Below are 26,084 nucleotides of genomic sequence, written 5' to 3'. Positions count from 1 at the left end.
ACAAGGTATCATGTTTTGATTCAGTTACCTGCAAGTCTCCACCTATTATTTCCTCGTTATATTCCTTGATTCGACCTGTCACATTTATATTTATCTCTGACTCGGTGTTAAACATATTTCTTAGTGACTGACATATCCATGTCAAACCGAGAAAATATTTCGACATGATGAGACTGCGGCCCAACAACAACATGCCATCAGTTATCGCATCGGTGTCAGCAATTCAGCGACTCTTGTAACAATGTAACAAACCTGTAGACAATGTATCCCCATCAGCACCCATCGACAAGCACCGAAGATCTCTAATCGCGATCTCCATGAGGACCAAGATGTTAATGTAAATCATCTTCGATCCGCCACCCTTCAACGTGTCCCATGATGAGCCACTTCCGCACGCACATCCACCAACACGAGGCGAACATTCAAGGTTTAAAACGTTTAAGTTGTGTCATTTGTAGATGTATTCATCTCCGCAGCGATCGCTCGCAGCACCTTATAATAAGGGCAAGATAGGGCAGGGTTGGAAATTTGGTGTCGGATATGAATGTGTATGATATGCGTAGTTCTCTTTTCTGTGAGTAGGAAGCTTCGGGAACGTTCAACGAATCACGAAGAAACATGGGTATCAAAGGCACTGCGATGTTTTGTTGTATTGATCATTATTCCTGTCGAGATGTTCCGAATCCGCAAACTCCGTCAAGGCACAGGAGGGAGATTGTCACCGGGGCGGTACTGGCAACATGTCATTTTAAGTGAAAACAATGAATTATTTTAAGATCGGCATTCTAGTTATATTACCGCTAGCGCTAGAAGGCGCCAGACCATTGAAATTGGTTTTGATGTCGGGCGTATAAAATCATTGAGCGCGTAAAGAAGCTTCAACCGGGTGTCGGGCAAGACTAGGGCGGAGGAACTGATGGAAAAAAGATTGGAATTGCAAAGTGGAGTATCACAGCCTGAGGAAGGAAGCGTGAAATTGTAAAGTGGGGCACCACAGCCCGAAGACAAGAGCGTGCCTCTCCAAGGTCCCAGGTCCATGCCGATGAATCAGCATGGAACACTTTGGGTTCAAGGAATAAATCATTTGAAGGATGTCAAATATTGTTGCTGCAGGGGCGAGGTATTACGGCGGGATAACACCTACAAACTGTTAATCATAGACACTAGGAAGCACATGCATACATTTCAAAACAATCAACTGCGGCGCAAGCCGAGACCCAAGGAGTCGCTTTCAGGACAAAGAACCTAGGAAAGCGACGGCATGATAAATTAGTAAGAGTTGAAGAACAGGGGTGAATAATACTAGGAAGTCAATGAAATATGCCCGAATGTGGAGAGGCGAGCTATCAAAACCCACAGCTCTGGCGCACTACGAACTGGTGCGCTTTCCTATAACGTCAATGATGCGTTAAATGGGAAATAATGAAAAGATAAACAGAGAACGTGCCCAGGTGGAGATTGTTTTGTCCCGTAGAACTATTTTCCACGCCCCGTTGCAATGTGCTTGAAGCGCGTACGGTACCTTTCGGTGCGTAGCCGTCCCCGACTCATTAAGACTCAGGGTTCGTAGAATGGTTCCATTCGAAAATAGGCAGTGTGATAACAGTGAAAAAGCTTCTTGACTGACATAACATACGCAGTGCCACGTAGCCTGTGTCGTGGAGCCCGGACGAGGCCGTACGAGGCCGGTGCTTACAGAAGCGAACAGACTTACGTGATGTGGAGCGGGACAAGCGCTGTTCCCAAATTGACAAGTTTAATGCAGATAGAACCTCAATTGAGCCGACGGAGTATAGTTGTTTTCATGAGACAATCTGAAGTGAAAAGAGATGGGGCCCCACCAGTTCCGATGGGAACAGGTATTCTCCTCGGGCAAGGGGGTTATGCCACCGTTATGGTGAAAGTGGAAGACCCCGCATGCATTTTTAGCACTTACCATTACATTCCCCCGACCGACGGGCAGTGGGACGCCGATGATATGTCCTTATCAGTGATTTGCTAGTAAATTTTTTGGCTCATGATCAGATCAATTACGGAATTTTCCTAGTGAGGCGCCTACGATGTTGAGCGCTATACTGCGGATGAAGAGGCGGAGCACAATAGTGCCACGTCGACTGGTTGCCGTCTTGAATGCTGTGGAACAAAAGTAAGCTGAGTACCATTGAATTTATTTTGGTCGATGGTGATTGAGATTCCCCAAGTGCCTTGGACTGCCTCATCGCGGGGGATCTGCTTGGAACGATTGGCAACGCTGGCGAAAGCTGTGCGATTATATCCTGACGTCAATCGTGATGAGTGTATACAACAATTGACTCGACTCAAGGACACTTACCGCGGTGGCCAAGAGAAGGTTACGGTCACGGTTGCAAAAGGCAATGACTCGGGCTACGACGGAATAGGAAAGTTAACCTTGTCACAGGATTATTCATGCGTGAGTTAACTATCGATGGGAGTTTACTGATCTAAAACATGACTTGTTGTAGATAACCTCAATCATTCAGCCGATGCGGTCGGGACGAAAGCAATAGATTCAGAGCAGACAAGCGCTCCAAATAGATTGGGAAAGGACTTCGGCTGCCGTAAGAACGCGAACCGTAGGCTGTAAGCGGGCAACGAGCACATGACCCGCTTGGAAACGGCTGTGTTGTTTGAACCAGTCCATTTCCCAAGTGCTTAGTGCCTGGTTCGTTGTCTTTTTTCCCTCGAAATTCAAGTAACGCTTCAAGTCATCATTTCTGTCTCCTGTTGGTAGCGGGCTATGCGTTAACCCTTTCCGAACTGCGCCAAGGAACTATAACTATAAAAGTCGCGACATGAATATGGATGCATTCGTTTTATCACCCATCTACAGTCCTACAGTCCTCTTCACGGGCAACTACAGTCCGCATCCAGCTATAATAGAACTGACAAGCGTCAGACCTCAATCACCTACCCCCACTACCACAGAAATCATCACTATGCCGGGCAGACACGTCCACTTCAACGAGGAGAACATCTTCTACTCTCCTGCTCCTTCAGAATCGAGCACCTCGCCGACTCTCTCAGAGTCGTCACTACCATCCTCAACTGGGCCAACTACGCCCCCTCAGCTGAGGGAGTTCATCCCCTTGGGCCCCGTTACTATTAACCCAATTCTTGCCTACCACCCCTTCGTTTTCCCCATCAACTATGATGTCTCATATCCACCCAATACCGCCTCCGCTAACATTCGCGCCTCACCTTTCAACCTTGATTCCTACCGCCTCGCAGAGGCTGCCACCAGCCCACCCATTCCCGTTCTCTCGCTCCAAAACGACCTCCTCCCATGGCGCTGCGAAATCCGCGCGTCGACATGCTTCTATGTCACCGTCGGGGACGTTCTCACTCAACTCTACAGCTTCCTCCGTACTCCGGGGACGCGTGAGGAGTTCAAAGCGACTCCCAGTCAGAGCATCCGGGACACCATATCAGCAGTATACCGCAAACGGTGTTCGCGTGCCTCCTCGGCTGAGGCGTACGCCGAAGAGCAGCGGAAGGGCTTGAAGCGGGTAGACTTCTTAATGGGGCGCACTACGTTCATGGGGCTATCCAGCACAAAATTGGGTCCAGAAGCGTGGGTGCTAAACCTACAATGAGCAATCGCCGCTATACTAGCAGGGAAGCGAGAACGGGAGGAGTCAGCAGCAGAATCATTCATTATCCACATCCACATCCACATCCACATCCAACCACCACGCATATGACACGGACACATTCCAAAAACAGATATCGACGACGATTGGAGCTCAACTATAACTTTATCATATATAACAAACTCTACTCGTCACCGTTTTTCTTATTCTTACACTTATATCCCATATACATTACGCACACACTTCGTCTTCGCAGTTTTTTTTCCAGCTGGTTTTTATTGTTGTTGTAGAATTAGTGTACCCCGGCTTGGAGGCTCAATTTCTTGGTCGTCGCTCGTCGATATCCCTACGTTTGTTGTAATGTAGAGCCTCATCCATACTTGTCATAATATTGACGTATCAGGATTTTTTCACAAGATATCCTTGGATACCTTTTCTTGTTAAGTCTCGGTGAATGCCTTGATTCGGACAAGACCTTCGCTTAATCAAACGGACCTCATGGAGCAAGACATTGTGAGAGAGAAAACAATCAAAATCGTGGGAGTTCCTAGGGTCGGCACCGTCACCTCCATGACAATCACCCCACTGGATTGTTACGTCCGGATTCACTTGGCACTGACGTCGCAGCAATTGATCATGACATCTGCTGCGGTATTACAACATAAATTTGCATAGTATCCAAACAGCGATCTCCAAGAAGATAGTCTCTATGCTCTGCCCATCAGCGCGCATCCCTCTCGAGCTTGGATCTGATGCCCAGGAGACGACCTAACAGAGCCTAACAGTAACTTTCCCATCGCACATATGATCGGCACGTGCCACTCGATCATACATTAGAACCTAAATCGGGATTCATCTCTTCATTATGTCCGATCCTTTGCGTCCTCCGCGATATAGCTGTGGTGACCGCATACTTGCGTCATAGATTCTGGGAGACAATATAAGAAGGGTTGGAGATGTGTTTCTTTTCTTTTATGAACTATGACCACGGACAACACAAACACTACTACTAGTACTACGAAGAGTGAAAGTGGGAGTGGAGGGGGGTTTGGGAGTAAGCTCAAGTACGTTCCGTGTCTTGATTTCATTGTTCGAGTCGGGTCGTTGAATAAATCCGCAGAGGAGCCGCTCAAGTCATCCACGGTCATTCATACTCGCTTCAGAACCAATAACGATTATAACCCTCTGATTTATTTAGGATTTGGCGATAATATTCGAGGCTCAGCACTTGGAGCTGCCGATCGTGCTACGAGCTCTACAGCTGGCGTGCAGAAGAACGTGGACCTTGCTACGAAGGGCCGGGCTGAGATTGCCGAGGGTATGGCAATGATGAAAGGTCATGCGCCCGCGGCTCAAGGTGCCTCTACCGAAACGACACCGGCTGGAACGGCACCCCCTGCAACGGCGCCTGCTGGTCAAGGTACGACTGCGGAATCTGGGACTGGAGCAGGTACTGGCACCACAACTGGGACTGGCGCAGGTACTGGCGCCGCAGTCGGCGGTGCTGCTGCAGGGGTGACGGATCAAGATCGACAACGGGGAACAGGTGACGAAAAATCAAGTGCAGTTGGGAGAAAGACTGGCCCTGAGCCAACAGGTTAGTGCTTTTCCACTTTACTTCCACGATTGACAGGATAATTATTTTTAATCAAGGTTCGGGTGCTGCTCAGACTGGTCGTGAGGCTGCTGTAGGCGCAGGGGCAGTACAGGGCCAAGCTGGGACTGGAGCAGGTACTGGGGCCACAACGGGGACTGGCGCAGGTACTGGGGCCGTAACTGGGGCCGCAACTGGGGGTGCTGCTGCAGGGGTGACGGATCAAGGTCGGCAACAGGGAACGGGTGATGAAAAATCAAGTGCAACGGTTGCCGGAAAGACTGTACCTGAGTCAACAGGTTAGTGTTCTTCACCTTTACTTACCCGGTCAACGGGATAATTATTTCCATCAAGGTCCGGGTGCTACTCAGACTGGTCGTGAGGCTGCTGTAGGCGCAGGGGCATTGCAGGGCCCTGGTGAGGCTGCTGCAGGTACAGGCGCAGCGCCCGAGCAGAAACAGCAATACCCGAGTGCTGTAAGTCAAGAAGAAGAGAAACACGACGAGCGGAATGTCCCAGAGCGTTCACAGAGCGGCGATACCGGCCAGACTCCTGCACAAGGGACCACAGAGGACCGCCCTCAGCAGAAGGCAGAAGTTTCACAGAAGGGTGTCCAGCAGGAAGGTGAACCGTCCAGATGGGTGGACCACGGAAAAGAGAAGATTCATTTCCTGGGCATCTCGACGGACGACGAAGGAGGTGAACAACCGTCTCAACAAACGACAGAAAAAACGCGTGAGGTCTCCCACGAAGGTACACAACAGGAAGACGGACAACAGTGAGCGCACGTGCCGCTCAAGAGGGAGGAAAGATACGTTTTTAGGATCTGCAGGGTTGCGGTATCTAATTGACAGTGAAATAAATCTGCGGCTTCCAAGCTTGGTTCCGGCTCAGTGACCCTGACGGTAGGAGTCATGAGAGTCTAGGTACCGCGATGTAAAAATGTAGTCTGTTAGGCTGTTCTTTAAACCATAATGCACTCGGGAATTCGGAACGTTGCTTATTCCGATTTCAAAATTAGAAACTCATTTGGATCAGTCTGATAGCCTACTTGCCTTTTGTACTTGTGCGCTCACCACGCATCACGGTATTCCCAACATGTGGACATATTGCGCCATTATCAGGCGCCCTTCTTATATGATTTCCTGTTCCCTTCATTCCAGTAGCGGCATTACGCCATTATCAGGCGCCCACCATATACCCTGATATCCTGTGTCCACATCTCCCACCTCATCTACAGGAATGTCTACTCGTTGGTGGTCGCGATCGAGCAAGAAGCAGGAAGAGGACCATACTTCTGAGCTCAGCGAAAATGATCAGAGAATTCAGAAGAAACCAAACGATGATACTGACCTCAATCCTGGAGAACTGACTTTTGAAGAAGGTGTGGTTGCTCACTTCCTTCAACTTGCTCGTCTGACGCCATCCAGATACCGCTGGAGGCCTCGGTCGTCACCTTGGTGTAACATCTTGCACTCTCCTTATCGTTGGACGGATCATCGGCACCGGTATATTCTCAACGCCATCCTCCATCCTCTCCAGCGTGGGGTCAGTTGGCGCCTCTCTCATGCTCTGGGTCCTTGGTTTCTTGCTTAGCTTCTGTGGCCTCTTCATATGGCTCGAGTTCGGCACTATGTTCCCTCGTAGTGGTGGAGAAAAAGTATACCTTGAAGCTGTCTACAGAAAGCCCAAATACCTCGCCACCGTAGTCTTCGCTGCCAACGCTATATTGCTTGGATTCACTGCGAGTGGCTGTATCGTGAGTCATCTCTTGTTTTGGATGGATATTCGGTGTTGAAACTTAACTGCTTCATCAAGGTCTTTGCCAGCAAGTGCGTGCTTCGGATCTCAATGAAACGACTCGGCTGATATGATGTAGCATTTTGGTTGCTGCTAACCAAATCGCAGGTCAATGGAATGAGCGTGGAATTGCACTTGGAGGTATGGTCTCCTACCTAACTGATATGTTACGGTCGTTTCATGGACTTTAGTCATCTTCTTCGTAACCCTTCTACACGGATTGACCCCAAAGACCGGCGTATTTATCATGAACGTATGCAAGCTTCCATCTTTACACCATCATCATATTCAACATCTTCCTTCCAGTTGCTCTCGATATTCAAGATTGTGATTCTGGTGTTCGTCGTGGTTACAGGCTGGGTAGTCCTCTCGGGCAAGACCCGCGTCACGGATCCGCACTATAATTTTAGAAACGCGTTCGCGGGGAGCTCCACGAGCAGTTACGAGGTGCGTTTAGTGATATCCCAAGATGTCCATATGTTGAGTGTAGTCTTCACAGTATGCTACCGCCACCTTCAAAGTCCTGAACGCATATGCGGGATGGTCTAACGTGAATTACGTGATGAACAACGTCCGTAATCCAGTGAGGACGCTCAAGATCGCAGGCCCGCTCGGTCTTGGTATATGCGCCGTTTTGTATTTGCTTGCAAATGTGGCTTATTTCGCGGCTGCAACCAAGGTAAGAACTTGTTTTGTGTGTGTACCACGAATGAAATACTGAATGGTATCGACAGACGGAGATCGACAAGTCTGGCGTTACTGTCGCTGCTTTGTTTTTCGGGAATGTCTTTGGTTCCACTGCGGAGCGTGCGCTATCGGTTTTCATTGCTCTCAGGTGAGTTCGACATCCTGGGTTTGAGGGTTTCCTGACTTATTGTCTTCGTATCAGTGCTCTCGGAGTGAGTCCTATATATTTTATATCATGATCTCTGTCTGATGATGGCCCATAGAACGTTATTACTGTGGTAAGTTGAGGGATACTATTGAAATGTATTGGCACAAGAACTTTTCATCTAGACTTTTGCTGCGTCGCGAGTAAATCAAGGTCCGTCATACCGAACATCGTAGTCCTACATAACTTATGCTTCAATCACAGAGCTCGCAAAGGAAGGGATACCCTTACCATTCGGGAACAAATTCTGGGCTTCAAATTGGCCCACAGGAAAGTCCCCACTTCCGGGATTGATTATCCACTTGATACCATCGGTAAGTACTACAGTAGAGTCTACATGATATCAATCTGAGATTGGTTTTCTAGGTCATCATCATCGTCGCTCCTCCCCCAAACATTGTTTACCCTTTCATTTTGGACGTCGAAGGATACCCACAGCAGATTATTAATCTCTTTATTGTCATTGTACGTCTTTCGACTCTTTCTCGAGCAATTCTTACCTCTTGATGCTGCCAGGGTCTGTTCTATCTGAGATGGAAGAAGCCAGATGCTGTTCGGCCATTCAAAGGTGAGCAAATATGTCACTCTTCCTGTGTGGTACCTTCATGCGTATGATGTAGTATGGTGGCCTCTCGCTGTATTCTTTTTGGCTGCTGCCGTCTTCCGTGAGTCACCCATCTACAGCTTCGACGTTTCTTTCCCTAACCAAACCTCTACACAGTCCTCGTCGCTCCGTTCCTGAGACCACCGGGCGGCGTTGGCGACACCCCACCATTACCATATTACCTGTACGCCTCTTCCACTAATGCATCTATTATCCTCATTCATCGCTTGTTCTATAGGTACTGCCTCGTTGGAATCGCGATCATGCTCGCAGGCGTGCTGTACTGGGCCGTATGGCGAATCCTCCTGCCCAAGGTATTTGGGTATAAGCTTGTACCGAGGAAGGAGAAGTTAGACGATGGGACTATCGTCGCCGTAGTGAGTGTTTGCGTTTTGATTCTATGTTTGGTAGTTTTGCTCACGGAACCTATTTTCAAGCTTTCGAATCAGAAGATCCAGCGATCTGAGGACTAATTGGAAGTGCTGATAAGTCGGTCTGTTGTTGTTGTAGTGCTCGTTTGATACACAATTTATTTATGCGGTATCATACTACGGTGTACTAGTCGAAGTCTAGATCGGATCCTCGGACAGCTGTGCTTTCTACCCAGTGCCGTGACTTTTCCTAAGCTTCTGCCGACAGCACAGTCACCAATCCCGTTGAAAGTCTTGTTCCTCATGATATCTTCTGCCTGAATTGATGAATGCGATATATAATGCTGGTGGTACTGACATGTCATGTGTAAGTTTGACGGTCTTGAGATGCCGGCTTGCTGCACACCCGAACCTCTGCTAAATGCAGCCCATAATGCTATATTAATACATCTGAGATGGACAGTCATCCATAAACACCGATACATGGGAGACTCGGATGCATTGACATACACCGACACCATCAAGTTCTAAAACAGTTTCTGCATCTGGAGTGACAGTAATCACACGAGCATTGATGAAATCCTCAGGGTAGTATGTTTTTGCCGCCCAAGATGAAGATGCGAGACAGGAGGATCTCCGGCGCTGTCTTCTGGATCAAGATGTACTAGCACAAACCCTCAGGCAGAGCGATATAGCTGTCGTTTTTCCAGTAGCTTTTATTACTGTATTAATACTATCCAGATGCATTTTAAATACCAACCAATCTATGAAGGAACAGGTTGTCGCCATATAATAGTGCTAGAAGTCCAGCTTCATCTGGTTCTAGAGTCAATGCTACAATCTGTGAGGTTGGGCTGGACCGAGCGTTAGTTCGGGGTGGGACGCAAGCAGGTGGGAGGGCGGGAACGAGTTTAATCGTGTGCTGACTTATGAACACTCATATGCGACAATTGAATATATTCTAGTTGGCAAATAACCAATGACGCTCGAGATAATCCGCGAAAGAAACGAATTACGACTAGTACTAAGGGAGTGGTGGGTGGGGTCAAAGAACGAAAGTAACGACCAGTGAGTGTGCGAGAGCTATACCGAGCTCGTTGTTGACGATGGGTGGAAGAAAAACGAATGTGGGAGACTGCGCTGCCGGGAAGTCATGATACCCGGCACCTGGAATGAAAGGATGAAAAGCAAGAATGAGAGGTAGCGCTCGGATCAGAACGTGTGTCAGTGCTAGACGGCATGACGGGTTCACGGTGGCACCGAGCAGCTTGGTTATATATATCAGGAGTGTGCATTCTCTTGAGCCTGCAAAGAACATCAGCTTCAATATCGCTACAAGAAATAAGCACTGCATAGCAGGTGCAGGCCTTACCAACATGAGAAGAAATCAACGACAGATTTGGCCATTTAAACCTGTCTACTCGACTCTAGTATATCTTTCAAGGAGATGTTGCTCCTCTCGCACATTTGGCGGAAAAGTCCACCCTCTGTTTTGAAAAGATTGGATGGAGTATCAAATTCCTTTGATAGAGTGTGAGTTTCGACCGACAAAAGGTGTTCAAATCATCCTACAGCAACAAGGCCGGCATCAAGGACCAGAATCCGGTCATATGAAATGATAGTACGAAGTCGGTCTGAAGTATCATTGCGTCTCAGCATTTGACTGAGAGGACAACAGATAAAACGCACGGGCAATACAAAGTAGCGTCCGATCCTGGAATTCCGTTTGGATAGTGTGCTGGATCTTACTGTCAGTATCAAGATCGACAGAGGCTCTGGAAAAAATTCAACATCAGGCATCCAGGAGAAGAACACATGACTAACGTGGCCTCATCAAGCACAACAACTTTGCAGTCTTTCACAAGCGCACGAGCTAGACTGAGCAGAGATCTCTCCCCAACACTGAGGTTCGCTCCCTCGCTCTCAATGGTACTGTCAAGGTGGTGGCGGCTGGTGGGAGCTTGCTCGATTCCGGCGCCATCACTGGAAAATGACTGTTTCGAAGTGGTGCTGGAATCAAGCAGACAAGATCGACGCAGTGCATCCCATAGCTCCGTGTCACTGTATTGCGAGAATGGATCTAGGTTGGAGCGTATGGTCCCTGGTAATGATTCAGCGCTTCACACAAGAGCACGTAGAACGATGCTCACCGCTAAATAGAATGGGCTATCGGGTTCATACATCAGTCCTGTGTTACATGGTATATGGAGACTTTACAGACGTCTTGTGGGATAATAGAAATCTTGGAGCGGAGATCTTGAAGACCAATTGTAGATATATCGATACTAGAAGGGGTGAACCAACCAATATTAGTCACGAGCGATGATCCACGCACCCATCAATAGTGATTGAACCACCAGACATCTCAACAATCCGAAACAGTGCAAGCATCAATGAAGATTTTCCAGCACCAGTCCTGAGAAGACACCGCATTAGCATACGGGTGTAGATCCAACAAAGCGGCTGACCTTCCAACAACGCCTATCTTTTCGCCTCCCCTAACCTTGATGGAGATACCTCTCAATACGTTGGGAAGGCCCGGCCTATATGCCATTTTAACGTGGCTGAATTCGATGGTGCCATGTTCAGGCCATTGGGCCGGGGGCTTTTGTTCTTGAAGTTCATACGGAGCCTCTTGAGGTATCGTGTCGCCTGCGACGTACTGTGCCACTGCGAGATGTAAGCGAGAGTTAAGGTAAGATAGATTTGGTAGCTCACCTCGCTCCACTGCATTCATGTGATTCTGAGACAAATAAACGATTCAATAGCCTGTAATGTGGGATACTAAGGGAAGCCTTACCTCGACATCTGCTGTTTGTCTGGTTAACAGACCACACATTTGTGACAGCGAGGCTGTGACACAGAGGTTAGTCGCATGTACTTCGGTAGCGGCATTGGGAAACTTACTGGTATACGACAGTACCAACCCTATCTGGGCGGCGTTTATCCCGGAGACGTCGATCACCACGAGAAGAGTGACCTATTGAGATCGTAGCATTGCGTAAGTATGAGGTGTCAGTCGTTAAGTAGACGCCTACAATGAAGACTAATATGGCTCCTATGAAGTCCAACCTTATTGCAAGCCATCTGAGGGAAGATAATAAACCAATAACTGCCAAGACATGTAAAAGGTTACTTGCCTCTGGTTCGCAACCACGAGGAATAGTGCTCTATCTTCCAGATCAACGTAGTATCTATTGGCAGCAATAAATCGCTTCGTTTCTCCGTAGCTTCGGATTGTGGGAAGTCCTGTCAAGGTCTCCGAAAAGTGGGCATACAGAAGAGAGCGAAGCATTGAGTCTGATGACCAATTTCAACGGAGGCTTTCCAAGTCAAAAATACAAGAACAAACCCAGACGTTTGACTTCGCGAGCACCAGCTCGATACAAGGCAGTAAAGTAGCTGTAACTGAGAACGATGAAAAACATAGCAATAACTAGACAAGCATGAGCCGTATGACGGTAGATGATATCTATATACTGACCAAAGTACGGTTCAAGGACAGAAATGATGATAATAGAGCCCATCACGCTGGACAGCGTAATGATAACTGGATTTCCAGTCAGTTTCCGTAAAACGAAGCATGCGGCTAACGTACCCAATGTCAACGATTCTTGACGATGGATCAGCAACGTTTCATCATGCAGTGACAGATGACTCACGTGGTAGTTGATTGTCAATACCTGAGTGAGAGGTTTCAGCAAGCATAGCATAGCATACATCATCGAGATACTGACTGTCGATATCTTTCCCAAAAATACTCAGGATTCGGCCCATAGGCTACAGGTACACAATAAGCATCAGTTTTAATGCTTTCATACACGATCACTTACTGTAGTGTCGAAAAAGGACATGGATGCATGAACGACGTTGCGTACGGACTTGTGGTGCAGGCTTTGAGACACATAATAGGACATGAAATCCATTCCAGCACCACTGCAGCAAGTTATGTTGAGTGAGCGTGCCGCCATCTGCGAAAGGAACTGACTTACAGCAAGAATGTGAAAATTGCTTGACCAGCCCCTAGGCAGCCGTACAGTGTCTGATAGAACGAGTTTGGTCGGTTGAATTTGCTGCGCCAAAATTTAGAAGAGAAATAAAAAAAGTCAATAAAAAGATACTGACTTGGTCTCCCACCAAACTAGCGTGTACGAGTTGAAGATCAGGCACCCCTGCATCGCAAGCATGATGAGAAGAAGTAAGGGACCTGTTATTGAACCGCGGCCCGCAACAAGGTAGGTCCAGTACACTTCAATACTGTTTCAATCAAGGGAAACATCTCAGACGAACATGATCGCACCTTTCCAGGACACGGAGCCTGTCGACCGCTTCTCTTTGACGATCAAGCGACCTTCAAGTTTACCACTGCCAGTAGCCTGCTTTTGGGCTCTTTTTGACTTCAACTTCACATCCTCGATGGTAATGCATGTCTGCGGAGTGACTTCCTCTTCCTGGTTTTCATCTCCCCCCTCCGGCGCATGGCCACCGAACTCTAGGTCGAAACGTGCAAAATCACCACCGCGAGAGACCAGATCCTCATAGGTCCCACTCTCCGTGATGATGCCGTTGTTCATGGTATAGATGTAATCTACTTGAGAGAGGAAATGGATCGCATGCGTGACCAGAATGACAGTAACGCCACGATTTCGCAGCGCACCCACGATGGCATCTTGGAATAAGGACTTTCCAACATTAGCATCCACTGAAGGCATTCTTCAGTATGATAGACATAATATAAATGACATAGCTCACCTGCCGAGAGCGGGTCATCAAATATAACAATTTCAGGTTCGAAGTACAGAGCACGAGCAATGTTGACCTGGGTGGAAGATAAACATCGATCCTTAACAGATACAAGCCACGAACTCACTCTCTGCTTTTGGCCTCCGCTGAGGTTGATTCCCTTTTCTCCAATCTGAAATATAATATAAGCGGCGATATCAAGTTGGCTTCACCCACGTACCTCAGTTAAATCCCCATCTGGGAGCAGTTGGAGGTCTGGAAGTAGACAAGCGGTTTCGATAATGCGCCAATACCTATCCTCCTCGAATGGTTGGCCAAAAGTGATATTATCACGCTATGGTAAGATGTTAGATGTACTTGCCCTTGAAGTTAGGGCAGAAACCATGCTGACCAACGTAGCATTCTGAATCCACGCGGTCTGTGGACAATAACCAACGCGACCGCCAAATGAGACATGCCCGGAGACCTTCCTCATCTCACCTAACAGTCCTTGCAATAAACTGGACTGTTCATGGGTCAGTGGTCGCTTCGAGAATTTCATTCGACAAAATTACCTTGCCGCTCCCGACGGGCCCAACTACAGCGACAAGTTGACCTCGTGGAATGGTCATGGTCACATTCTTTACCTGAAAGATAGGTGTATCCTTTCCAGGAACGGGCTTTTCCTTTTCCTTTGCCATGTCTTCCTTCACATCTCTGTTCTTGCCCCTCGGTGGACCGCCGCCGCGTGCACCCTTCGAGCTGAAAGCCTCACCAGAATCTTTTGCATACGACTCCCACTCAAATGTCGCGTCCTTGGTCAGAAGCGCGGGTTCTTGGTCCTTATCAATCACGAGTGTATCTTCAGAAATAAGTTCCGCGCGGAACACGTGCGTAAGCCGCTGAATTGCGTTGGATGCATCGGGGATAGCCGATAGAGCGCGAGGCATGAACGTCATTGGTTGCCGGAGAAGCTAAAATTTATCTCTCGGGTAAGTGCGTGTCTATGTCCGCCGTAATAAACAATTTCACTTGGAATAAACTGAACGAACTGAATATGACAGCAACGTTGAAGTTGTGTGCTGTCAGGGTGTATGTGACGAAAGCTAGTGTGGCAGCGAGGACTGGCATCGAAGCCGCGAGGGCCAAGCTGTGTGAATTGAATTAGGAGGCGTTGCTATGCTATACACATTTGGACTTACTTCCCCGAAGTTACATGAAGAATCCTTCGAATACCATGCAGTTCCTTCTTTCGAAGGTCGAAGATTCCTAAGTAACATTCGTGAGTGTGTTGTTGATATTCCTCGATATCGTGCTTACTTTGAAGGAAAGGAACTTCGTATGTGAAGTATTTGACAACTCGTATAGCTCCTGCGTACTCTTTAGTATCATTGCATGTCCAAGCAGCTCCAAGGTTACGTACCGAGTACCTCTAGCAGAATTTTAGCTCTTTGATCAGTCCATTTCATCGATACTGAGCGAATACGGCGCTGCACTGCCATTAACCGCTGTTGAATCGGAATCATGAGGACAAATAGCGAGAAACCAGCGAGTGCAGACGGCCCGAGCTAGTTTCCAAGTTAGAGCAAATCGAACTCTTTACAGTGTACGACCAACCTCAGTTAAAAGAATGATTAAACAAACTGTGACCTGAATAGGCGCGGTCCAGGCTTGAGGACAGTAAGTCATCTCTAAATCTGAATGTCAGAGATCCCATATACTGACCTGCATGCTAGTAGCGAGGGACAGGCAACAAGTCAGTCGACAGGATGAGTGCAACGCTTAAGTTTGCAACTCACAAACCACTGCGCACACGCGTCAATCCTGCTCACGTCGGTAGAAATATGGTTAACAAGTGTGGCATTGTTAAGTTTAATGCGCGCTTTGCCCGTGAGATTCACTCCACGCTCGTAGATGCATGTTATCAGCGCGGCTCTAGCCAGTACGCCTGTAGCCATTGAATGCCAAAAGAACTTGAAAACATTAGGTGAGCCGAGTGTAATTCATAAGGTCTTACAAACCTGGTGGGAGCAGACTCTGCACACCATAGTTATCGCAAAGAGCCCAAGAGCCATGGCAATACCGCGGCCGACATTAGGGGCAGGTGTTCCTGCAATGGTCGCAGCGGAACGCTCCTGCGCAAAGATAATGATGTGCTGCGGGGGACATCAGAGGTTACTACAACCCAACACAAGTTGTTATTTACCCGAAGGACGATAGGAACCATGAGCTGTGCCATGTCAGCGACGACCTGCCAAGTGATGTTGTACATTGAATATGAAAGCGACAATCTATGAAGAAAACCCATGCCTTGAATACACCTCCAATCCAGAACATACCACAAAAGACATCGTTCAAAGCCCAAGCAAGGCTGGCCTCTTTCCGCCCTCCGCATTCTCGCCAATGGTTGTGAAACGCTGCATATCGCTCAGACAAAGTCGCGCCTTGTTTTTGATTAATCCTTGAAATTGCACGCATGGTCCAGCCGATACGTTTGAAGAGAGACGGCCTGAGCTCTCCACTCTCAAGTCGTGCATTCCAGTCGGCTGCTGCCTTGATACGTTGTTGCCATGCAGCTTCAAGTTTAGCGGCAAGGACGGTCGACTCTCGGGATGGGTCCATTTTGTATAGATCAGATGCTTGTAATGTGCGTTGATATCCGAGAATCTGGGTGTATGCGTTATAACAGTATACGCTTGATCAGGATTCAATGACTGACTATTATATCAGTGACCCAGGAGTAGGTGAGCCGAGAGAAAATAGAAGCATTGACCAAAGGCGTCAACTGTAGGATACCATGTTATTAGAAGGGCTCTTCAGAAAAGGAGCGTAGGTGGTTTACGCACCACTGCATCCTCCAGAGACGAGGGCGCTGGAGGTGGTGGGTCCCTAGGTAACCTGCTCGCAGCTCGATGAACTTCGAAGGACATTGTTTATAAAATAGCTTCACTTACCACAACTGCCAGCATTTATGACGAAAGTTGGTATACTCATTACCGGTATCGAGCTGAAGGTTTAAAGGTTGAAGGTTAGTTGCGCTGACCTCCTCGACCTTTTCCTTGTCCCCCTTCACAGATTCTTCTGACCGTTGGGAGTTCATAGTACGAAAGAAAGCGGGGACAGAAAATGCTGCGCCAGGTGGATAGCAGCTCTGAGGAAGAATTGGAGCGCGACATCGGCCTTCAAGTTATTATATTATAAATACACAATAAGTATGAAGATAAGCGTGAGTCAATTGCTTCAAGAAGCAACGTTTAGATGAGTGTGTAGTGAAGTGACCTGTTACAATTTCAAAATAGATCGCTTTCAGAATGACGTGACAGTGGGACCCGGTGAACTCCTTCACAAGCTGAGAATTTGTTCCTTCTCTACGCAGAACTTTGGGTCTGACTTGGGTAGAAGAAAAGATATCCGAGTCCGCAACCTGGGTGAAAAACGTGAGCTGTGAAGCATGTGAAGGGTGGGTGGGCCCGAACGGGTTACGTATCACGAGTGTACAGTATACGAGTATGAGCTTCCTTTGACTACCTGAGAGAGGGAGTGGTGGTGGGTGGTGGTGCTCGTCTACGAAGTTCGAGCAGCATACGTAAATTAGCGCCCATATAAAAAGTCAACGGATACATACAGACTAGAAGTTCCAAATTCCGTTCTCACGGTGCGGCACCCTCAATAAGTATTTCCAATTTGCAAGTGTTACCAATCTAAATCAAATGTTGTGTCTGTCGTCGAGACAGGAATCTCAACGTTGCAACTATCTGAGCAGGTTGGGATGCAAGCCAGCAGTGCGCTCGCTGCGAAATGCAGCGAACGTCTGCCAGCAGGCTGGCAGCATCTTAGCTAGACTCTTCAGTAAGCTATCATATTCACGCTATTTCAAACTTTTTCAACAGATTGCGGCGCCACCACGTCAGAGTCTCGAAATTCAATATTCAGCTGCAGATTTTCCCATGATTCAGACGTCCGTAGGACCGTACTTGATGATCGTGACAATGGCAACCACTACTTAACGACTACCCATCTATCGACGGCTTTCCACTTTGACTGAACACACAGTGTACCCAGTGACAAAGCTGGGTGGATACAATTGTACATTGCTCGATCTCTGCGCTGGATGGACTGCGTAGCGAAGGAGCATGCAAACGCAGATGTTAATTATGAGCAGGTGCGTTCGTTCGTTTCATACTTTGTCCAAGTATGTTTAATCCGATGAACTCATCATACTCGTGAGTCCTGCACCCATACATCTAGACATCTCATTTAACGCCCACAGCGGCCGATCAAGCATCCGCAACCGCCTCTCCAGCATGCTCCAACCAGGCAACCCCATCTAGGTTCATGACTACCATCTCCTCTTACTAGTCCCGTGCATGGTCAGAAGTGCAATGTATGCCAGTACTGTGAGTAGCGTAGGTTGGGAGAGTAGTGAGGATGTGCAAATGCTTTTTGAACAATGACGGCAAGAGTACTGGTACGAACGACACTTGGTCAAGTGCTCCGTCACCCGGAGTACGCAAGACCCGGTGTGAATATTTTGAATTGTGGTTGAACCTGGTTTGAACGCGAACTAGACTTCGGCCGCACTACTCATTTTCATCGACATTCTCAGTAGTACTGCTATAACTGTCCTCACTCCTGTTGCTGTCACTTTCGTCATCTGGACGATCAGAGTCGAGAATGAAACACCACCCTCAAGCCCGCACCTCAGTGATGCAATTTGCATGGACCCACCCACGTAATGAGATCTGATTTGGCATCAACTCGACACCCCCCTCTGTTCGTAGACTTACTCGGTTCCCACCCGCTCCATTCCTCCATCGGATCTCAAAGCAAATGAGGTATAACTCCCTCGGCAGAGGTCAAGACCTCAGTCACTGCTCGTCAAGCACATCTTCTAGTCATTGATAAGTAAGGATCCGATTTTGAATTTATTTATAACCCACTGTCACTCATTAACGCTACTTCGTTCAGGTTTTTCAACAAGTCGCCGTACGGAAAGTCACGCTGTACCATATGGTTCGGCAACAAGATATACCTCGTTGTGGTCTAGTTTATGTCTAAGTCTTTGACAAACTGGTTTTTGGCAATATGGGTGAACTCGGTCTAGGCTAGACCGCCAAACTCGGTCTTATACCGCCGAGCTCGATCAAATACCGCTGCAATCCATGATGCGGAGCGCAAATCTCTGCATATGGAAATCTAGTGCCAAGCCACTGCTACACCTTGCTCTCGTTGGCAAGCTCACACTGGCAGTATCCGTCATGGCCACCATCTGTTATTATTCTTGCAGACGGTGTTGACAATGGGATTGGGGTAGAGAATTCAATTGTATCGTACCGAGCGTTTCTGCATAACTACCCAATGTGATTTCCTGGCCAATCAGGTATGTCGCATGATGTCGATGAAGCAATTGTCTGTATGATGGACGCGAGAATTTGTATTTCTTTTGGGGAGAGCCTCTGCGCTACTAATCACACGAGTCATTTTATAAGGTAACTTGTATAAGGACACGCCTTCGGTCTTCTCTTCGACGACAAAATGTGTTTACAGTAGCAAGTGAAGAAACACGATATAGGTCAAATGCTGTGCACGCCAGCGTGAGTTCTTGGCAACCATTGAATGTGGTTGCATACGCAGCGCGCAGCGGAAATTGCCTTCGGTTTACTGTCCACAATGAACGGTGTGAGAAGTTGATGCGTAGGGTGTGGCAGCTTCGCGTGTATAGAGAAGTCCGATATGTTCCGTTAAATGGCGCAAACGCAATTTGGTTTCAGATCTAGGCGATTCGGAGGAGGTACTCCAGGGTGAGTCGACATCGCGAGCATCACTTACTAGCCTTCTCACCCAAAGTCTAGTCTGCAAGTCTTCCACATTCCTTTCATCATCCTGCAAGCGTGCTCGTCACGTCATCCTCTTCTCTGACTAAGTTCACTTGGTTCGGCAAATTTGAAACATCTACAAAGCCATCATTTATGTAAAGCAGCTTTTTAGGAAACCATGTCCTTAGTGCGCCGATTCAAAAGTTACAAACTCAATTAGAAATCATTACAACAGCCTAATCCATTCGACTTGTCTTCTGTACGGTATAGTGCCTCAAGGCCTCACCACTGGTCCACGGTGTCATAGTGTTCACCACATGTGAACCTATTGCGCAATTTTCGAGCACCTTAACTCAGGATGGTGATAGTATCTACTCAAATTTCGTGGAGACGCCGATGGCGAGGATTTAGCCAGCAAAAAAGGACCCTGTTGCGAGAACACATTATCACATTAGGACGCGTTATGTGCTGCTATGTACGTAGTAAGATTTATTTATTTCCTATTCTTTCTCTTCCTCCCGATTTTGAAATTAGGAATTCAATTGGAGATCACCACTGGTCCACATCATGGTGTTTACAACATGTGCACTTATTGCGCACATATCGAGCACCCTTAAAGTATCTGCCTTCAAGGTGCTGATATCTCGTGTTCACTATTTCCCTCCTTCATCTACAGGAATGTCTACTACCTGGTGGTCGCGGTTAAGCAAGAAACAGGAACAGGACTGTGCTTTTGAGTCACAGTCCAGCGAAAAGGATCAGAGGATTCAAAAGGAACCAGACGACGATCCTGAGCTTAGTCCTGGAGAACTGACCTTTGAAGAATGTGAGGTTGCTAGCTATCTTTTCAACTTGCTCATCTGACGTCATTCAGATACCGCTGGAGGCCTCGGTCGTCACCTTGGTGTAACATCTTGCACTCTCCTTATCGTTGGACGGATCATCGGCACCGGTATATTCTCAACACCATCCTCTATCCTCTCCAGCGTGGGGTCAGTTGGCGCCTCCCTCGTGCTCTGGGTCCTTGGGTTCTTGCTTAGCTTCTGTGGCCTCTTCATATGGCTCGAGTTCGGCACCATGTTCCCTCGCAGTGGTGGAGAGAAAGTATACCTTGAGGCCGTCTACAAAAAGCCCAAGTACCTCGCCACCGCAGTATTTGCTGTCAACTCTATATTACTTGGATTCACTCCAAGCAGTTGTATTGTCAGTGATTTCTTGTTTCGCATAGATATTCGGTGTTAAAACTTAACTGCTTATTTAAGGTTTTTGCCAGCCAGTGCGCATTTTGGATCTTAATGAAAAGGCTCGGCTGATATGATGTAGCATCTTGGTTGCCGCTGATCAAACCGTGGATCGCTGGAATGAACGTGCTATTGCACTTGGGGGTATGATCTCCTACACAACCGGCATGTTGCGGTCATTTACATGGCCTTTAGTCATATTCTTCGTAATTCTTATACACGGATTGGCTCCAAAGACCGGCGTGCTGATAATGGACGTATGAAACTTTCATTTTTACACCATCATATTCAACTTGATCTTCATTTTAGCTGCTTTCGATATTCAAGATCGCAATTCTGATGTTCGTCGTGATCACAGGCTGGGTAGTCTTCTCTGGAAAAACCAGCGTCGCGGACCCGCACTATAATTTCAGAAACGCGTTCGTGGGGAGCTCCACGAGCAGCAACAACGTGCATTTAACGATATTCCTAGATGTCCATCTACTGACTATGGTCTTCACAGTATGCTACCGCCACCTTCAAAGTCCTGATCGCATACGGGGGATGGTCTAGCGTGAACTACGTGATGAACAACGTCCGTGATCCGGTGAGGACGCTCAAGATCGCAGGCCCACTCGGTCTTGGTATATGCGCCGTTTTGTACTTGCTTGCAAATGTAGCTTACTTCGCGGCTGCAACCAAGGTAAGAACTTGTTTTGTGTGCGCATCACGAATGACATACTGAATGGTATCAATAGACGGAGATCGACGAGTCTGGTGTTGCTGTTACCTCTTTGTTTTTCGGAAATGTCTTTGGTCCTGCTGCGGAGCGTGCGCTGGCAGTTTTCATTGCTCTCAGGTGAGTTCGACATCCTGGCTTCGAGGGTTTCCTGATTTATTGTTATTATGACAGTGCTCTTGGAGTGAGTCTTATTTATTTTATATCATGATCTCTGTCTGATGGTGGGCCATAGAACGTTGTTACTGTGGTAAGTTGAGGGATGCTATTGAAATGTATTGGCACAAGAACTTTTCATTTAGACTTTTGCTGCGGCACGAGTAAACCAGGGTCCGTCATACCAAATATCGTAGTCCTACATAGCTTATACTTCGATCACAGAGCTTGCAAAGGAAGGGATACCCATACCATTCGGAAATAAATTCTGGGCTTCAAATTGGCCCACGGGGAAGTCCCCGCTTCCGGGATTGATCATCCACTTGATACCTTCTGTAAGTGCTACCATGGAACTGCACGGTATCCATGATATTGATTTGAGAATGATTTTCTAGGCAATTACTATCATCGCGCCTCCCCCAAACATTGCTTTCCCCTTCATTTTGGATATCGAAGGATACCCACAGCAGATTATCAATTTATTTATTGTCATCGTAAGTCTTTCGACTCTTGATTGCTTCTTACTTCTTGATGTCGCCAGGGTCTGTTCTATCTGAGATGGAAGAAGCCAGATGCTGTTCGGCCATTCAAAGGTGAGCAAATATGTCACTCTTTCTGTTTGGTACATTAATGCATATGATGCAGTATGGTGGCCTCTCGCCGTATTCTTCTTGGCTGCTTCTGCCTTCCGTGAGTCGCCCATCTGCGGCTTCAACACTTTCTTTCTCTAACCAAACCTGTGCATAGTCCTCATCGCTCCCTTCCTGAGACCAGCCAACGGCGTTGGCGACACCCCACCATTACCATATTACCTGTACGCTTCCTTCAGCAGCGCTTCCCTTATTCTTATTCCTCACTTATTCTCTAGGTACTGCCTGGTCGGGATCTCCATCATATTAGCAGGCGGGCTGTACTGGGTTGTATGGCGAATCGTTCTGCCCAAGGTATTTGGGTATGCTCTCGTACCGCGGAAGGAGACGTTGGACGATGGGACTGTTGTCACTGTGGTGAGTGTTTGTGTTTTTGATTCTATGTTTGGTGGTTTTGCTCACGGAACTTACTTCAAAGTTTTCGAATAAAAAAATCGACTGATTTGAGGATTGATTGAAAGTGCTGATAAGTTGAAGTCGGTCTGTTGTTGGTGTGGTGTTCATGTAATGCACGGTTTAAGTATGCGGTATCATACTACCGTATACTAGTACAAGACGCAGATAGGTCGCTCAAATGTCGAAGCACGTATGATTCCAGGAGCCATTGCGGCCTACCAGCTCAACAATCACAAGCGGCAAGAGAGGGCTTGATGCCATCATGATGACCATGCCTTGCATCACCATAGTTGGGACGCGCCCCACCTTCTACTTGGTGCCCGTCACCAAAGCGTTGAGCGATGCAGTCATTTCCTGTCAATATCCGTCAATTAGGACTGAGGTGTTGAAATGCGAGGTCGCCAGTGACTACAAAGGTGGCATGGAGGCACCGAAATACAGGGTCGTCGCCTTGCAGTGTTATGTGGCATTCAAATCCCTTGCGAGAAGCCACTGGGAGAAGTGTATTCGTTAACAGAGCCTTTGGAAAAACTGCTTTTTAGTAATTATGGTGGTTTCAAATTTGGGCATGATAAAATTCAAGTTTGCAGTTTATTCAAAAGTCTATCATGATCGTGCAGTTGCACGTGCGCACTGCGCACAGCTTGATCGACGCAACAAACATTACTATATCGCATAAAGACCGAGTCCAACTTAGCCACGATCCATCACCATCATGTTAGTAAGTAAGGGAGACTAGTCGCGACTGGTAGCGCTCACAAGCACTCTCGGCGTCAACGCTCGTGGCAAGCACGTGTTCATCATGGTCGTAGCCGCCCAACCGACTTGCGCGGCTGTGCACCACACTGCTCTGTCTGTGCACTTCAGACCCTTCCCAATTCCGCTAGCTTTACTTGGGATCTAATATAGGTATAACTTCATGTCACAAGCATCAGGCATCGACGACACCGAGGATCAGCTCACTCACAACGATGAGCAGCCTCCCCCGCAAATTGACGCTGTAGGACCCATCGAAGAGTAAGTTGCAGCTTCATGGACATTGTCTTGATCTTCGTAAGTTTAGCGTTCTTATCTTCGGCGCATTGAGACTGATGTTTGATCAGTCTGGTCTTTTCTCGGCTGTCAGCACGGGTTTCATCGTCGCGATGGAGTCCAATCTCAGTCCCGACCCCAGCGACACTACGAATTATCTTTTGAAGCAACTCGTGCAGATCGGACTCGGCAACCTCGCTGAGGCAGGCACCGCTCCCGCAGACCCAGCATCTACGTGGTCGCCATCTGCGTCTGCTGTGAGGATCCAGTTGGTCGCATACGCAAGCTTGTCCATGAGCTTGCTCGCTGCATTCGGGGCCGTACTAGGCAAGCAGTGGCTCGTGTACTATAAGTCGAACAGGTATGGCCGCGGCTCGGAGGAGGAACGAGGCAAGCGCAGGCAAGAGAAGTTCGACGGTCTCGTCACATGGTATTTTGATGCTGTCGTGCAATCCTTTCCGGTCTTGCTTCAGATCTCCCTTCTTTTATTTGGAATTGCCCTTGGTGCCAATATGTGGCACAACCAGCTGAGCATCGCTTGGGTCATCATCGCAACGACAGTCTTTGGATTTCTGTTCTATTCCCTGACGGTGATGGCATGTTTGATATCTCCTGCTTGTCCCGTTTCAGACACCAACATCGACGATGTTGCGCATGTTGCGCATTGACAGTAAGATCAATTTTACTAAATTCTAGTGGTCGTTCCCCGTCTGAATCAACATGGTAGGGGTTCTATGCCTGGTATTCAAACGAACCTCCAGTTATTTCCAGCAGCTCACAAAGTCGCTGCACGGTGAGTTGAGTGTTCTTCCATGTGGACAGGTTTTGACCGTTCCATATTAGGCGTGCTGGAACGATTGCTTGACATTTTCAGGCCAGGATGGACCCGATTGTCTGCGGTATTTAGAGGTGACGATCCATCTACTATCACAAAGATACCCAATGCTCATTTCACTCCTCAGGCCCTGTATGTGTGATCGGCGCATTCGCACAGCGATCTCTCCAGCAGTTAATCACTAGTCTTCATAGCTGGCTGCATTTTGTCCTGCGCTTTTCCACAAAGGTCGTGGACTCAGAAGCACAATTGCTTGGAGCGACATTAGATGTTTCGTCGGGCAAAGACCACACCTTCGCCGTTCCTGACATACCTACCAGCAATCTGGAAGCACCTAGCGTCAAGTGGCTGCTCGAGACATCTACGGATCCTGAAGTATTTCTTGCCGCCGCCAGCCTTGTTCCGCAGGTCGAATGGCCCCTAGATCTCGACGTCTCAGGCATACTGCATCAGCTGTATGATATTTATATGAGCTGCGTCGGCTTCCATGGACAAATTATGCCGTCGTTGGAGGAAAAGGCCTCAGCTTGTTTAATGGCTATGAGTCATTTATACTGTGGCCGCGTTCTTCAGTCACATCCTGCCCGTGGCGAACTTCTTGGTTTCAGGGAAAGAGATTATGACACGTTTGACCGGATGACTCTGAGGGACATGGATCGAACCGACATGATGGTGCTTAACACGACTAAGAATCTTTGTCCTCTGCAAGATGAAGATAGCATATTTCTGTGGTTTCCGTTGTATGATTGTCCTGACTCTGTGGCGGAGTGGCTGTCACATGCTCTTCCTTACCACTTTGTCACTGGGCGAGCGAATGAAGAAGTGGAAATATTCGCCATAGAGGTGATATCAAAACTGCTATCATCTCCATCCTCTCCATCGAATCAAATCATAGCCAATTGCGCTCTTCTTGCTTGCGTCATGGCTGGGGTTCAGTTTGACAAGAAGGACTTAATTCGGATTGATAAAAGGTGCCATCGACTCATTTGGTGCTTCTGCTATGGCTAACGAAGATATTGTGTAGTTCTGCCCTGCCTCGATTTGCGAATACCCTTTTGGAGCAGTTCCAAATTACTCTCTGGACACGTTATGGAGGTGATCTCAGTGACGATAGCACAGGTACAACATATAGGGAATTCAACCTCATTAAAGCCATTTGTCTTGTGCTCGAGTCTGCCAAACATTACTATAATTCTTCATTCCTCGCCATGCGGAACCTGGACATGTGCAGGAAGATTTACTCACGAGTGAGATCATTCGAAAAAAATCCTCCCTGGGAACTGTTGGGCGTCCTGAAAAATGTACTGCGCTTCACGCTCACTGCTGCCAGAGTATCTCGAGACCCTGCCAACTTGTGGAATCCCAGTATGTTTGGACAGGGGATTCCCATTCGCCAGAAGACTTCGACTGGCTGGTCAACTACCTCGAGTACTTGGATCTCGACGACCAGGAAGCAGTATTCGACATCCTTTTACTCCTGGTTGTCATAAAAGTACGCTGCAGCCCTGCTAAACGGCATCAGTTCTTCAAGAGCCTCATCGCCTGCATGGGTAGTCACATGCCTGCACACTTACGTCATGCTGCTCTTCGCCTTGCCCACCATGCCCGAGAAGAAATGGTCTCGATCGATGCCATTGATAATGCAG

At 47.8% G+C, this 26,084-nt stretch overlaps 8 protein-coding genes across 8 annotated transcripts; 7 read left to right on the top strand and 1 right to left on the bottom strand.

The window, feature by feature from the left end:
* Positions 1-1,320: 1,320 nt before the first annotated feature.
* Positions 1,321-2,528, top strand: F5891DRAFT_978093 (uncharacterized protein; the record flags this gene model as incomplete). The annotated part of the gene is made up of 7 exons (XM_041376758.1): positions 1,321-1,379; positions 1,511-1,528; positions 1,651-1,859; positions 2,026-2,146; positions 2,192-2,297; positions 2,324-2,431; positions 2,484-2,528. 7 exons carry the CDS (start codon positions 1,321-1,323, stop codon positions 2,526-2,528), a joined length of 666 nt encoding a protein of 221 aa, XP_041228622.1.
* Positions 2,376-4,055, top strand: F5891DRAFT_113694 (uncharacterized protein). Its single transcript, XM_041364822.1, has 3 exons — positions 2,376-2,431; positions 2,484-2,683; positions 2,753-4,055. The coding sequence occupies exon 3, from the start codon at positions 2,814-2,816 to the stop codon at positions 3,612-3,614; it is 801 nt and encodes a 266-aa protein (XP_041228621.1). The 5' UTR covers positions 2,376-2,431; positions 2,484-2,683; positions 2,753-2,813; the 3' UTR covers positions 3,615-4,055.
* A 501-nt stretch (positions 4,056-4,556) lies between these two features.
* F5891DRAFT_1020189 (uncharacterized protein) lies at positions 4,557-6,233 on the top strand. The gene is made up of 3 exons (XM_041361116.1): positions 4,557-5,208; positions 5,265-5,504; positions 5,560-6,233. Exons 1-3 carry the CDS (start codon positions 4,593-4,595, stop codon positions 5,985-5,987), a joined length of 1,284 nt encoding a protein of 427 aa, XP_041228620.1. The 5' UTR covers positions 4,557-4,592; the 3' UTR covers positions 5,988-6,233.
* Positions 6,234-6,264: 31 nt separating this feature from the next.
* Positions 6,265-9,208, top strand: F5891DRAFT_1020177 (amino acid transporter). Its single transcript, XM_041361115.1, has 18 exons — positions 6,265-6,589; positions 6,636-6,964; positions 7,024-7,037; positions 7,085-7,146; positions 7,197-7,258; positions 7,312-7,452; positions 7,505-7,684; positions 7,740-7,840; positions 7,895-7,904; positions 7,956-7,970; positions 8,023-8,050; positions 8,102-8,211; positions 8,264-8,362; positions 8,414-8,465; positions 8,518-8,562; positions 8,619-8,685; positions 8,740-8,878; positions 8,939-9,208. Exons 1-18 carry the CDS (start codon positions 6,448-6,450, stop codon positions 8,972-8,974), a joined length of 1,632 nt encoding a protein of 543 aa, XP_041228619.1. The 5' UTR covers positions 6,265-6,447; the 3' UTR covers positions 8,975-9,208.
* A 1,059-nt stretch (positions 9,209-10,267) lies between these two features.
* Positions 10,268-16,524, bottom strand: F5891DRAFT_1020151 (ABC protein; the record flags this gene model as incomplete). Its single annotated transcript, XM_041361114.1, has 37 exons — positions 10,268-10,393; positions 10,445-10,506; positions 10,562-10,647; positions 10,697-10,973; positions 11,023-11,038; positions 11,094-11,157; positions 11,208-11,288; positions 11,341-11,542; positions 11,591-11,615; positions 11,673-11,725; positions 11,780-11,852; positions 11,911-11,959; positions 12,013-12,172; positions 12,225-12,308; positions 12,357-12,422; positions 12,535-12,652; positions 12,706-12,808; positions 12,865-12,945; positions 12,998-13,129; positions 13,199-13,574; positions 13,625-13,691; positions 13,743-13,787; positions 13,836-13,949; positions 14,007-14,120; positions 14,170-14,568; positions 14,627-14,744; positions 14,797-14,863; positions 14,915-14,965; positions 15,018-15,162; positions 15,212-15,264; positions 15,320-15,326; positions 15,394-15,567; positions 15,616-15,750; positions 15,801-15,845; positions 15,905-16,261; positions 16,314-16,379; positions 16,441-16,524. 37 exons carry the CDS (start codon positions 16,522-16,524, stop codon positions 10,280-10,282), a joined length of 4,263 nt encoding a protein of 1,420 aa, XP_041228618.1. The 3' UTR covers positions 10,268-10,279.
* Positions 16,525-17,304: 780 nt separating this feature from the next.
* On the top strand, positions 17,305-19,051 carry F5891DRAFT_1213024 (uncharacterized protein; the record flags this gene model as incomplete). The annotated part of the gene is made up of 8 exons (XM_041369241.1): positions 17,305-17,443; positions 17,485-17,500; positions 17,648-17,756; positions 17,865-17,925; positions 17,954-17,991; positions 18,163-18,326; positions 18,376-18,429; positions 18,563-19,051. The coding sequence occupies 8 exons, from the start codon at positions 17,305-17,307 to the stop codon at positions 18,639-18,641; spliced, it is 660 nt and encodes a 219-aa protein (XP_041228617.1). The 3' UTR covers positions 18,642-19,051.
* A 1,037-nt stretch (positions 19,052-20,088) lies between these two features.
* On the top strand, positions 20,089-22,930 carry F5891DRAFT_1142446 (amino acid transporter; the record flags this gene model as incomplete). Its single annotated transcript, XM_041364927.1, has 17 exons — positions 20,089-20,236; positions 20,285-20,627; positions 20,734-20,795; positions 20,847-20,908; positions 20,961-21,101; positions 21,154-21,333; positions 21,389-21,489; positions 21,544-21,553; positions 21,605-21,619; positions 21,672-21,699; positions 21,751-21,860; positions 21,921-22,019; positions 22,067-22,118; positions 22,171-22,215; positions 22,273-22,339; positions 22,394-22,532; positions 22,594-22,930. 17 exons carry the CDS (start codon positions 20,089-20,091, stop codon positions 22,615-22,617), a joined length of 1,626 nt encoding a protein of 541 aa, XP_041228616.1. The 3' UTR covers positions 22,618-22,930.
* Positions 22,931-23,603: 673 nt separating this feature from the next.
* F5891DRAFT_910962 (uncharacterized protein) lies at positions 23,604-23,941 on the top strand (the record flags this gene model as incomplete). The annotated part of the gene is made up of 2 exons (XM_041373621.1): positions 23,604-23,624; positions 23,675-23,941. Coding segments are annotated over 2 exons (288 nt in total), but the record flags the coding sequence as incomplete, so codon positions are not given.
* Between the last annotated feature and the right edge of the window lie 2,143 nt (positions 23,942-26,084).

Source organism: Suillus fuscotomentosus, assembly GCF_016647785.1.
Source record: "Suillus fuscotomentosus strain FC203 chromosome Unknown F5891scaffold_14, whole genome shotgun sequence".
NCBI classification, from domain to species: Eukaryota; Fungi; Basidiomycota; class Agaricomycetes; order Boletales; family Suillaceae; genus Suillus; species Suillus fuscotomentosus.
Note: the sequence above shows the minus strand (reverse complement) of the source record. Positions and strands in the feature narration are given on the sequence as shown.

Excerpts from the sequence above, each read along its gene's own strand:
- F5891DRAFT_1020189 (XM_041361116.1), top strand. The coding sequence starts at position 4,593 with ATGACCACGGACAACACAAACACTACTACTAGTACTACGAAGAGTGAA. Across the intron at positions 5,209-5,264 it reads GACTGGCCCTGAGCCAACAG|GTTCGGGTGCTGCTCAGACT; the intron begins GTTAGTGCTTTT and ends TTTTTAATCAAG. Across the intron at positions 5,505-5,559 it reads GACTGTACCTGAGTCAACAG|GTCCGGGTGCTACTCAGACT; the intron begins GTTAGTGTTCTT and ends ATTTCCATCAAG.
- F5891DRAFT_1020177 (XM_041361115.1), top strand. The coding sequence starts at position 6,448 with ATGTCTACTCGTTGGTGGTCGCGATCGAGCAAGAAGCAGGAAGAGGAC. Across the intron at positions 8,051-8,101 it reads TGCGTCGCGAGTAAATCAAG|AGCTCGCAAAGGAAGGGATA; the intron begins GTCCGTCATACC and ends CTTCAATCACAG. Across the intron at positions 8,879-8,938 it reads ATGGGACTATCGTCGCCGTA|CTTTCGAATCAGAAGATCCA; the intron begins GTGAGTGTTTGC and ends CCTATTTTCAAG.
- F5891DRAFT_113694 (XM_041364822.1), top strand. The coding sequence starts at position 2,814 with ATGAATATGGATGCATTCGTTTTATCACCCATCTACAGTCCTACAGTC.